Here is a 13,432-nt window from a genome sequence, read left to right as displayed (position 1 = left end):
GGTTAGAAATGTTCGCGTCGCCGCCGATCGCTGTTGTGATTCCAGCGTGAATAGTGTAGGAAATTGCACGAACGTCGATTATTTGTGATGTGTGCCTCCGTGTCGGTGAATGCTGAGGCTTGTAGGGATGGAAATCATTTCAACACATCGATATGTGTGTGTGTTTATTTCGATATATTGCTTGAATTATATCAACACAAATAAATATCCTCCAGAAAATATCGATATTTTCCATTGATCGGTCTATTATAATGTACAAACTTTTCTCCATCCTTTACTTGTTATAAAATTATTATTTAAGTATGTGTTATATTGAGTTCTTTATACATCTAAGCTAATATAAATGTATAATCTAATAGAAGTTTAGCTCTTTCTAACAAAAGTGAATACAACTAACACAACTGAACACAACACTGGATACAAAATCACTTCATCACACGACAACACTGAAAAAGACTGAATACGAGTAAAAATAAAATCAGTTTGCTAGACAAAACGCTCGTGTATCTTCTTCTTCCACGTCTCACCAGCCACTGTCCTCGCCCAACGGTCGACAACTGCAACGCTTAAAATTTACCAAACTTTAAAAATTCCCTATTGCGAACTCCAATATTTCCCTTTTTTTTTTTTTCACCCCTCCTTTTAAATACTTTCCAGCGGCGTAGCAAGCGGGTGGCAGGGACGCCAGGGGCGCCGGAGCAGGGGGGAGGGGGGGACACTGCCGCGACGGTTTCGCGGTTACTTAACCCTCCCCCCTTCTCTTTAAAATCCAAGGAGGGGGCCCGCCATTTTCAAATTCGGCCAGGGGCGCCAGTTACCTTAGCTACGCCACTGATACTTTCCACCACTTATTTTTTTTTCTGCCAAATTTATTTACAGATAATTTTTTTTTTAATTTTAATAATGTTATTTTATTCATACTATCGGGGGGAAAATATCGATGGTAAAAAATCGATATGAACAATATCGATTGCAAATTATCGATGGTTTGAACGTGAAGTATCGATATCGCCGATGTATCGACACACAGAGGTTCGAGGTCGGGACTGCCTAGTGGCCGGGTGTGTGTCCGCAAGGAGCTGGCGCACAAGCTGAGCCGCAGCTTCGACATGAAGGAGGACCAAGAGCTGCTGGGAGGGGAGTCGTCGGTGCGGCGGCATCACTCCATGCAGCGGCTGGCGCGCGGAGAGACGGCCGACTCCAGCGTGGACCAAGAGACGGTGGGTGCTCGCGGATAGCTTGGAACACGGGGACCGACAAAATTCGTGGGTTCAATTACCTCCAGGATGGACTCCGACATCCTCTACACGCTCAGGCAAAAATGCCAACAGTTCATTGGCTGCTGCTGACTTGTGAGTCGTCTCGACCGGGTGACCTGTGATTCGACACTTCTAAGAGTGAGGGTCTCTAATCGGCCCTCAGTCCTCCAGATTAACAGTGAACCAATGGCAGAAGGTAAGCACTAAGGTATAATTATTTGAATTTTAGCATAACACGAAATGAACCCGCGAATTTTACGGGTCTAGTCATTTGTTACCTCCTGTCCAGAGAAGAGGGACGGGAGGGCAAGATTTTCAATCACACAGAGATGTGGTGCAAAAAAGTACGTGAAATAAATGTTTATTGTCAACAAAAGTTTTCGCAGTAAACATCACCCTTCAATACACCAATTAAATAAGCTTGACATTAAACTTTGGAGACATTACTTTTGAGGAATAACACCATGAGAAGTGCCACGTTTCTGTGAACAAAAAAAAAACAATAGTTAAATACGCCTCCCCTTAAGTACAAATTTACACAAGGTTTATTAGGGGCATTATCTGTAGCCGACAGGGATAGTAAATTAATTTTACATATGGGAAATACCCTTGTACCTAACAAACATCAAAATGAAATTAACAAACTTCTTACAATTCAAGTTCTGGGCATTTTCAAATTTTACGTTAGTTCAGAAAAAAATTACCTCGTGAAAAAAAAAAATACATTTTTCTACATAGACGCCATTTAGTTCGAAGCACTTATCGTTAACGCTGCGCCAGTTTCTTCAACCCCTCTGCATATAAGTTCGTCGCCTTAGAATTAAACCAGTTGACAACGGCAGTCTTTGAGTTCCTCGACATCAGCTTGACGACGGGACGTTCATAGTCAGTCACCCACGAAGCGGCCGCGTCATAATATCTTAAAGACGGTCCCAGCAAACAGTCATTAGCAGTAGCCAGTCTCTCGGATCGCTCAAGAGGTGAGTTTCACGCGCCGGGAAACGCGGCCACCCGCAGTGCAGACGAGTAAAGCGGGAAAACGCACACACAGGGGCATTTGTCGTAGCATCCCAGGTTCCATTACGATAAAAGCCGATGGCATCTTCGCAAAGTCACGCGTCTGGCAGGCATGACTGCTCTCCGGAAACCCCGGGGTTGACAAGGAGGGCGAGGTCAGCGTGTTGTGATTCCATTTGTGTGTGCAAAAGAGTTTTCACCTGCCCCTGTGTGCGGGCTTCCCGCTTCACTCGTCTGCACTGCGAGTAGCCGCACTTCCTGGCGGTTTAATTCCCAGGCGGCGAACTTTTATGCAGAGGGATTAAAGAAACTGATGCAGTGTTACTAAAAGTGCTTAGAACTGAATGATGATTAAGTGGAAATTAAATTAGATATGTAGTAAACTAAAACCTTTTTTTTCAAGAGTTTATTTTTTAATGACCAAACGGAACTTATTTTAAAAAAAAGCCCCTTGTAATACAAGAACGACATTGTAACTTTGTACAACAGATGACTATGGTTACTTAAGCATATAAGAAATTCCTTTTTCCAGATAATACAGAGTATTTTTTTACGAAAAATTATATTTTAATTAATGTTTCATTCAAGCTTATTTTTTTAAACCATGGGAAAGGTAATTGAATATTAAACTATTTTATTTTATTATGCTTATTAATGTTCCAGTTAATGCTGTAAAGCTATTAAGCAAACTGTTCACAAATAACTTTTAACTATCGGAGCTACTGGGACAACACAATGCATAAATGACCGTGTAAGAATCCGAACTCTGTATTACTGCGAACACTATTTTGTAATAAATGTACAAATTTACACATGTTTGTAATTTTTCATTAATATTTCTGCTCCATTAACAACAAATAGGGCAGAGAGAGAGAGAGAGAAATGCAGGCACCAGGCCGGGCCTGGTTCAGTTTCGAGATTATTTAAATGCATGAATAGATCTGGTATAGGTTTCATATCATGTTTTTTTTTTTTTTAACACTAAAGGCATATTCCAAACAAAAAGGTTTTATCGAACATATTTATGGGCTAAATATGAAATTTAAAAAAAAACACACTCGCTCACTGTATTTTTGAATACAAGTATACACGTTAATTATAGCATTATAGGTAATTGAGCTCCACTAAGCTAGAATATTTCGCAACCTTCCTGCAACGTGCAACCCCAACGCGTTTGATATCTGTAGACTTCAGTAGCGAATCATGGGTACATCAGCTGGTATTCGATGCAGACCGATCCTTATTTTGTGCGCACTAAGTCGTCTCTGACTACCATTTACCAATATAGCTGTAAAATTAAAATATCGTAAACATTGACACGAACATTTCTTTACAACAAAGTTCACCATTTTGCTAACATTATTTAATGTAACAGTAGTAATATTATTCCGAACATACTGAAATTATCTAGTATTGTAATGTTTAAAAAAATATAACTGAATTTTAGGCGGTGAAACAAAGCGATTTGAGGTTTCATATCCTCAACAACGTACCAGCTGCTTCCGATATGACACAACATTTTGACGGTTTTATATGGATATTATTTGTTCAAAGATGGACACAAAAATGTTCTACTTACGGTTCAACTTGGGCGCGCGGTATATATCCATATTTGAACAATGACAACCTGATGCATCACCACAGCTTCTTTCGTGTAAATTTTCATAGCACACCATTATATTTTATACTTACTGTGAGTCACCCAGTCTCATAGAGTGAATTGAATTAGTCGTGGTTGGTCTTTTTATTATAATATTTGGCTATCCGAAATTGATTTGGAGAATTAGATAGAGTTCGATTTAAATAAATTCTTTAAATTTTTAAGCTAAACTATATTTTTTTTGGGTTCACGTGATTTATCACCTGAAAATACACCAATTTGAATATTGTGGAGCGAACTACTTATAGGTATGTAAAAAAAATTATTATTAACTTGCGATATTTAACTGTTGATGGTCCAAATGCCCGAAGAATGCTGAAGCCTACGCCAACTTGCGGTGTCATTTCATATCGTACTGCAATTGTAAATGGTGTGATTTAATTTCATTCTCCTAGAAACATATTTATATAAACATTTGTGTTTTATCTTATAATATCTTATTTTTTAAAAGTGCTAAATTTTCTTATCTTGTTTGTAAAAATTAATTTCTTCGAAATGCAGCGAAAGAACTGGACTTTTAAGTGCTCAAGAAGGAGAGATAGGACTTTAAAGACGCCATATTGATTGCATTCGTTTTTAATTCATGACAATTTTTTATCGTTCAATTTTCAAATTTTTGTTTCGTTAACGCATATTATGTAATTTTATTAAATGTAATAATATAGTTATATTGCCTGGTTGCTACAAATAGTTTCCCTTGTGGTGTTTAGTATCGAATTCTTTTCTGGGAACGACTAAAACCTTAATAATACTGTCAAGACGAAAGAACATTTTCAATTTTAAATGTTTGACAATTGTTACAGCACAAAACTAAATGGCGCCTTTCTGGTCCCTATTTGTCCGCCTGAAAATCCAAGCGTGTTTTGGTGATCTGTTTGGTGAATGTGGTTGTTGTTGTTACGCAGGGTGCCCTTATAGTTCCTGATCAGCAGGGCAACCTGAGGATCACAGTTAAGAAGACCAAGCCTATCCTGGGCATTGCCATCGAAGGGGGAGCGGACACGAAACACCCTTTACCTCGCATAATAAACATACATGTAAGTATCGAGTGCCTTCCCCAACATAGAGGCATTTTCAAAGCCAAACTGGAGTTAAGTTTTCCTGTTATGAAAGAACGTTCCGCAGTTTAACTCAATCGTTTCCTAACGAACTGGATGAAGACGGAATTACAATGTCGCCTCACGTGACCCGCAGCCAATCGGGATGGCCCGAAGAATTCTATCCGTCCGGCCGTTAAAAGCTCGGCAAGCTCTCGCTTCGGACGGACGGATGGATTATACATATTGTTTGGGTTATTTATAGGTCGTTCAGATGTTTTGTATAACAACACTGATGTTCTTTAAGCTCACGGCCAAACAATTTATTAATGACTCTGAATTTTTCCCGAGAAAATGCTAGTAGTAGGTATATTAATGTATTTCCTGGCCCTGGCTTCTGCCTAAGGATTGAGGATTGTCGTCGCCATCTTGGATTGTGACGTCACGGTGGCCATCTTGGATTTTGACTGCACTGCGGCCATATTTGATGACCTTGACCTTCAAAATGTGCTACAAATGACTCAAAATGAATCAAAATTCCTAAAAATTCGGAATTAGCAAAACCTCACCAGACCTTTGCCTTAGAAAGAACACAAATTCCTAAAAATGTCTTAAGTCTCCTAAAAGCAAGTCGCCATAAGACCTTCATTTACAAAAAAAAAATGGATAGCATAAAAACCTTCGCCATCAAAAAAACACTTTCATGGCGATCGGCCAAATGGTGTTGGAGTTTATTAACTTCATACATACCAACATCAAATTTTATATATATATATATATATATATATATATATATATATATATATATAATTATAGTTATTCCTGCCCTTGGTTTGACCCTTGTTCGATGCAAAAAAAAATGTTCTTTTTATGTAATTTGGCGAATTTATAGTCAAATTCGGCAAATCTTGGGTAAATTTGGCAATTGTTGGCGAATTTTAAAGGTCAAGGTTAAAGGTGAAGATCAAGGTCATTCAATATGGTGGCAGTGACATCACAACCCAAGATGGCGGACTCCTGGCACCAGCTCCTCACCTGGCACCTAGCTTCAAGTCCGGCTATTATATACTACTGGCTCATAAATATAAACATAGTCACATTAATATATACACAGGCCGAAAGAGACCTACTTAATTCCAAATAGCCAACACTGAAATAATTTTAAAATCAACTTAAAAATCCACAATGACCCAAGCTGTTCTGTGGAACTGATTTATGAAATTTACAAATCAATCGTCATTTTTATCGATTTTATTTTTAGTTATTAATGTTAAAAATAATCTTTGTTTTCTTAGTTTACAATCAAAATAGAAGTATACATAACTATATTCGCTATTATACAGGACATCCATAAAATAATGTCCCAGTATCAATGGTATATTATAAAAGTTTATTTTAGACTATTTACAACAAATTATACAGCAAAATGAAGGTAAACCAATCTAGTGTTCAATATGTGCACCTTTGTTATATGGATATGGCACACATCCAACCTAAAGTCCAATTCTTCCCACACTTTTTTTAACACGTCCGAAGTAATGGTAGTATCTTTCAATTCTGTGTCTCCAACACTGGCAATTATTACGTAGCGGCGGAACGTAGACGCGATATTTTTATAAAGCCTCAAAGGAAAAAAAAATTCGCATGTAATGTCAGGTGAACGTGGAGGCCAGCGAAAAAAGAGCTCTGTCGTCTGGACCATTACGCTCAGGTCAGGGACTTCAACAGCTAAACTTTAAATGAAACGCACGTTGAACTGAAATTACAGATTCACTCCTAGCAAATTTGCAGAACACAAAACGCTTTACGCTCGGGAAATCGCCATTTTGCGTAGGTGGCGCTGCAAGCGAGAAAATGTCAAATTAAGTACTAGCGCATACGCTCTTCTAAAACTTGTTTTGGGTTACTCTTTTAATCGAGACCTCGAACAAAAAAAAATACTCTGCAACGCTTACAGTTGGTACTGTTTAAAATGTGAGCCTGGGACATTATTTTACGGACGTGATGTGTTTTGGTACACAACTGCCGCGCCATCCGCAGAACCGCTAGAGACGTGGCAGTAGGATTAGGAAGAGCCTATGATGTACATTCTGTATTGCACAGACCCGAACAATCCCGAATATCTACTTTCGGCCAACTTCGTAAGTTTTTTTTTTTGTTTATTACCTACTTTACACAATTGTAGATGGTTGGTTATGTTAGGTTAGTATAGCTACATTAAAAATACTGTCAAATCATTTTAATGCCGACGTTGGCCGAAGGTAGATATTCGGGCTTGTTCGGGTCTGTACAATACAGAATGTGCATCGTAGGCTTCCCTGGCAGTAGAGGGAAGCCTACGATTCACTCGTCCTTCTGGAAATCCCCGAATTCTCACGTTGGCAAGCCTTCTTTTCACAGTTGAGAGAGCCAAACCCGAAGTTCCCCGAAGTTCATGCTCGTTTTTTTTCCGTACCATAACAGGTGTATTTATTTGGGGGGGGGAAAAAGAAATTCGCTGACATTTATTCTCCAAATGCACGGATTTAACTTATAAGATGTCATTCTTAAAATTAGCAAGAAGTAATTATAAATACTTTAAAACATTGTGGATGGTTGCTTGCTTAGCAAATAACTTTTTAATATATAGCTATCCAGCGCTAGGAAACTGTTTACATGATTTCACAGTATCTTTAATGTAGCTATCCTAACCAAATCAACCGTCCACAATGTTTTAAAGTATTTATAATGTAGCTAACCTAACCTAATTGACTATTAGTTATCATGAGTTGTATATTTATTTACAATGAACAAAAAAAAAACAACAATGATGCACGATCGGGAGTTTGGCTCTCTCGTCTGTTGAAAGAAGGCTTGCCAACGTGAGTATTCGGGTACGTCCAGAAGGACGAGTGAATCGTAGGCTTCCCGGCAGTAGATGAAGGTGGTTGTTGTTGTTGTTGCAGGAGAACGGAGCGGCCTTCGAGGCGGGCGGCTTGGAGGTGGGCCAGCTCATACTAGAGGTGGATGGCCAGAGGGTCGAAGGTCAGTGTCTCGCCCCCAGCTCCGGCAGGGTGGACAGCCGCCATTTCGCCTCAGGTCAAGCGAAGTGCTGCAATAAGGGCCCATGCTCCAGAACAATGTTCTGAGATACCAAGGTGGCACAGTTTTATTGGTGGCACACATGAAGTCGGAGCACAGTTACTCCAATGAACACATACGTACATAAGTCATTGATTAATATTCTGTAACTTACTAAATATAATATATTTAGTAAGTTACAGAATATTATGTTTTCCTAATCTTTCACTATTAATAGGTACATAAACACATAAAAATAGTAGGTAATCTATTTATATGAAATTTTTCAACAATTTAAATGGTTCTCTTCAAAAAGGGCTCACAACACCATCACATAAAACTTTTCATACCAACACAGCAAATTAAAATTTCTGGATAATATTTGGTGACCGTAGAGATAAAGATATGTAGAATTCATTTTTGTCTCATAGGCCCTTATTGCAGAAAACTCCTCAATTGTGGGCTGGATACATTCAGGCCAGGGGCGTAGCCAGGGGGGGGGTGTTTAGGGGTTCAATCCCCCCCCCCCCCCTTAGCAACAAATCTTTAATTAATTTCTTATTCATCACTCAAACAAATTTCATATTAAAATTAATAAAATTTTTACCATTACAATATTTAAATTTAAGTACTGAAAACTGCTAAAATAGCACTATTTTACATCTTAAAATCCAAATTTTCCCGGGTAGGACCCCCGGACCCCCCGCTATAATAGAGGGGAGGGGGGGGGTCCATGCTTCTTAACACCCCCCATACACAAATCCTGGCTACGCCACTGATTCAGGCCAAGTGAAAGGCGCCAAAGCCAGAGTTTTTAAGTACAACTTTAAAAACTTCACAGAATACCATACACAAAGCAATATTTCAGGTTAGATTGCTATTATTTTGATTTGTTTTCATGTAAGATGTTAAGTACTGGTTCAGTGTAAGAGAACGTACACTCATCAACTTGTTTAAACAAAAATGGATAAAATAAATAAATAATAATTTTATTTTAAGAAATGGCACTTACAGCGTTTTTATCCTGTACCCTTAAAAGACATTTCAGCCAAGTGACTTCAGTTCAAGTATATTTAGGCTAAGTGTATTTTAGCTAGATGGTTTTAGGAGTGACTTCATGCTGTGCATCGTACAAAAAAAATTAAATAAAAATTTTAAAATCAACTTATGAAAAAAATCACTGCAAATAAGATAACCTGAAGAAATTCAAACCAAAGACCCCAGCTTGTATTCAACCGATGTTAAAGGCCTTCGAATTCACATTTTTTTTTTTACCAATAATGTGTACAATGTATGTCCAATATAATTACAGAATGTCTGGATTAAGACCCGGAAGTAAAAAAAAAAAACATTGAAAATGTAATAACTGTTTCCATTGTATGAAAAAAGCACAAATTATATAATAGCCTAGCCTTTGCCAGAAAATTAAGAAAGCATAAACAATGTAATAGTCATTTTCAGGAGATAAAGAAGCATAAACAATGTAATAGCCGTTGCCATGAAATTAAGAAAGTATAAACAATGTAATAGCCATATCCAGGAAATGAAGAAAGTATTTACGGAGTAAAAGCCATTGCTAAGAAATGAAGAAAGAATTTACCATGTAATTAATAGCTATTGCCAGGATGTGAAGAAAGTATTGTTAAGAACGTATTGAGATCATGGATCATGGCTGCGAGGCGAGCCAGTGGATCTTCTAACGTCATCTGGCCTGCAGGTCCCTGGAGTAATTCATTTGTGAACAGCCATTTTAAGTGTTGTGATATAATCAGTAGTGTAAATATTAGTAAAATAAACTATTTCATTAATTGAGCTATACTTTACAAACCTTTTTTTCTGAATCGCAACAGTATCAGCAATGCGATAGCTGTTGCCATGGAGATTATTGGGGAAATGTTATAAAAATCGCTAAAACCATTAATTTAAAACACTAAAACCAATTGGGAAAAAATCTTTTTTTAGGTGCAAACGGATTTCCTCACCCTTTTTTCCAAAAACCTGGAGAAAATACATAATCAATATCTCACCTCTTTAGGCCTCACTTTCTCTGCGCTATGCCAACTTCTGATAAGACAGACGAACAGACAAATTCTTTATTTTATTAATATAGATACTGTGTATAAATTAAGGGTTTTTAACTCTAAATATTTTATCACTAAAATAAGTTTAACAATAGTTATTATGTTATTGGAGCAAAATAATAACAATTCAAAAATATTTTATTATTACATACTGTTTATAGTGTAATCACATTTATACTTTTCAATAGTCTCATGCCACAAAAAAAATGGTCAAGCCTAAAAAAAAATTGCGCCAGAATTTTAGTTTTGTCCAGACTGCGCAGCAAGACGGCAGTGAAGCCACAGAATTTTCATGAAAAATGGGAGATAACGTGATTACCTTTCCTCTCTTCCCCTCTGAAACTTGCCAGATTATTAAAAAATGTTCGTGTGTACTCAGCGCTTGTGATTGTGGGACTCGTAATCGTTTAACCCGTGCAGCAAATTATTCGCGAAATAAAAAGTGTCACTGGGTGTGTGCTTAATGTTTCATTGCTAGTGCAAATCACTCATTAATTCCAGTGATCATTTAACAAAAGTCTTAAGTATCGCTTTTAAGCAAACTCAAGTGTAAGTGTTTCTGTTTATAATGACTAATTTTTATATTTCTGATGGCATATCATAAGCCAATGAAGACCTCATGCGCAGAAGACAAGAAGCTTTCAGTATCACGGACATATCAGTCTTTGGAGTAGTTAAATGTTCTTAATTTATGCAAATAATATTCTAGTAGTCCAGCAATTGGTCAACGAAACCAAACCGTAGTTGTTTAATGACTAATGTGGAAGTTTGTTTAAATGCTTGAAAGTAACTCGCTATAAAGAATAAAAAAAATTGTCACCATGACGTGAAAATGGATAAAGAAAGATGTTAACAACACATTACGGCAAGGTATTCGCGTTAAACTCCATTGTAACGAAAATAGTTTTGCCTCAATTACGAACATGGCAAAGATCGCACACACAATACGGAAGTCTAGAACTCACGTAGTTTCGGTTCCCTACCACGTTCGTGCAACTTCTGATTTCTATCAAAAATTGAAATTAAAAAAAATCGAAAGGTTAGGTTAGGTCAGTCACAACATGCTTGTTTTCATTGGAAACTTCTGATTTAGCGGCTGAAGTGGCGTTAATACCAAAACGCAAAACTTCAGGAAATCTTCGGAAATTCTTGCAGGGAACCGAAACTACGTGAGTTGTAGGCTTCCCCACACACTATTAACTTGTCATGTGCTGATGTGAAGTGTTTGCTCTGTGGCGTGTGTGCCGCACAGGCCTGCAGCACCAGGATGTGGCCCGCCTGATCGCCGAGTCGTTCGCGCGCCGCGAGCGACAGGACATCGAGTTCCTGGTGGTGGAGGCGAAGAAGTCGAACCTGGAGCCCAAGCCGACGGCGCTCATCTTCCTGGAGGCCTAGCGGTCGCCCTCCCTGCCCTGAGCGGCCCGCACCTGATGCGGGTCGGAGGGTGGGGACGGGGCTCGTGGTCCCGAACCAGGGAGAGCAGGGCTAGCGTGTGGTCCCAAGACCGGGTTACAGGGCGAAGGTAGCCTGTGGTCCCGAAACCGGGCGTAACAGAGCAAAGCTGACTTGTGGTCCCAAATTTGGGGTATCGAGCGAAGCTAGCTTGTCATCACAAAACAAGGGTTTAGAGATTAGTTAGCTTGTGGTCCCAAAGTCAGTGTATAGAGCAAGGATAAGTTATGGTCCCAAAATTATAGTGGCAAGCTATACTGTCTTGCGGTCCTGAAATAAGGGTAGAGAGTTAAGCTAGCTTGTGGTTCCTCACTCACGCTCTCTACCCGTCTCGTGCACGAGGTGACATTCTCTCGTTCGATGTTGTCACCGCCACCGTCTGCCTCAGCTGTTTTGAAACAGGTGTGCGTTCGTCTCGCTCGGCGAGTGCAGCGAAGCAGCTTTTTCTTTCATGTTCAGAAAATAATAAATACCTGGATGCGCAGCATATTGTTGTAGCTCAGTGTTCCTAGGGCGTAATAATTCACAGCTCTGTCCATGTCTAGTTGTTCGTCCTCGATGTAGCCATCTTGTGTAACCCAGAGCTCTGCATGCCGTTGGGAAAGTTCCGGAACGCCCAGCCTGAACTGAGGAGGTGGGATGTGCGCAACACAGGGGTCATGTGTACCAACCATTGGAATGAAATTACTTTTGACGCATTTTGTAATTTATGTTCTTGCCTTTGTTTGCTTCTGACATTCAAATTTCCACCACGTTAAAAACAGGTAAATGCGTAAAGTAACTATTCGTTTTAAATTTAGGTAGGGATATAAAATAATACGAAATTTCAAGAAAACTTATTGGCACCTAAATTCCCTTATAACTAAAAAAATCAAATCTATGACACTATATCCACTACAATTGTTTTACTTGAGATCATAGGTTTTAAGTTGTAGATAAGCAAGTGCATGTAGTTAGCACTTAATATTCTTTATTGTCCGTTCACCGTGGTACATATACAGGCGCCATAACCGGAACTGACATTCACCTGTTATCAGTGATGCCAACCATCACGAGCAAGGCAGATGTACAACACCTTCCCCTTTATACTGCAAGACATGTGACCACTTGCAAGGGTTCTAAGGTTTACTTGTTGAGACCAAACTTACATACAAAGTTGTGCAATTGCTTATTAACAGTACACACTATAATTCAGAAAACAAGTATACTGCATGAAACACACATGTGCAATTCACAACTCACTTACAACACACTAATTGACAAGCAGACAACATTACAAATTTAAGCGCTTCACAGGCTTCACCTCCCTTCCACTTTTGGTAGCCAAGGTATGGCCACTGCTGTCTGTTGCTTCTTGAGATTTATCACCCTGCACAGTAGACACATCAGTCACTGCATTCGTTGAAGTTTGAGGCTCAAACCCCCGGAAGTCAGGCTCCAATGATGAGGTGCGTGGAGTCTGCTTCAGGCGGTTACCCTCCTCGCCATCAGTCTTGGTGTTGGGAACCTCGAGCAGGCGTGGAGCTGACTGGTGGGGCTTCTGCGAGGTAGTGGTTTTTCTCAGATGGATCACATTGCGACGCACTATCCTATCACCTGATCCTCGCACCCAATAGGAGCGAGGTGATGAGTGTTTGCCCACAATGACTCCCGGCTCCCACTTGTCATGTTTGTGGGTTTTGACAACCACAGTTTCCCCCTTAACGAATGTTATCTCCTGTCGCCTGGCCGTTTTGTTGTATACGTCTTTCATCTGCTTCTCCTTTGACATTAATGCTCTCACCACGTGTTCTGGGGAGATGACTCTAGGTCTGAGGGTGTTATATGAGACAGGCAGTTTACTCCGAAGTCTCCTATTAAATAGTA

General features: G+C 39.2%; 1 protein-coding gene across 1 annotated transcript; it reads left to right on the top strand.

The window, feature by feature from the left end:
- Window positions 1-1,147: 1,147 nt before the first annotated feature.
- Window positions 1,148-12,487, top strand: LOC134537801 (whirlin-like). Its single transcript, XM_063378610.1, has 4 exons — window positions 1,148-1,220; window positions 4,842-4,973; window positions 7,919-7,997; window positions 11,367-12,487. The coding sequence occupies exons 1-4, from the start codon at window positions 1,167-1,169 to the stop codon at window positions 11,507-11,509; spliced, it is 408 nt and encodes a 135-aa protein (XP_063234680.1). The 5' UTR covers window positions 1,148-1,166; the 3' UTR covers window positions 11,510-12,487.
- The last annotated feature ends 945 nt before the right edge of the window (window positions 12,488-13,432 follow it).

Source organism: Bacillus rossius, chromosome 12, assembly GCF_032445375.1.
Source record: "Bacillus rossius redtenbacheri isolate Brsri chromosome 12, Brsri_v3, whole genome shotgun sequence".
Lineage (NCBI taxonomy): Eukaryota > Metazoa > Arthropoda > Insecta > Phasmatodea > Bacillidae > Bacillus > Bacillus rossius.
This window is presented reverse-complemented; position numbering and strand designations above follow the sequence as displayed.

Bases quoted from the DNA above. Each gene is read 5' to 3' on its own strand.
- LOC134537801 (XM_063378610.1), top strand. From the start codon at position 1,167: ATGCAGCGGCTGGCGCGCGGAGAGACGGCCGACTCCAGCGTGGACCAA. The intron at 4,974-7,918 runs GTAAGTATCGAG...TTGTTGTTGCAG, and splicing joins CTCGCATAATAAACATACAT to GAGAACGGAGCGGCCTTCGA. The intron at 7,998-11,366 runs GTCAGTGTCTCG...TGTGCCGCACAG, and splicing joins GGATGGCCAGAGGGTCGAAG to GCCTGCAGCACCAGGATGTG.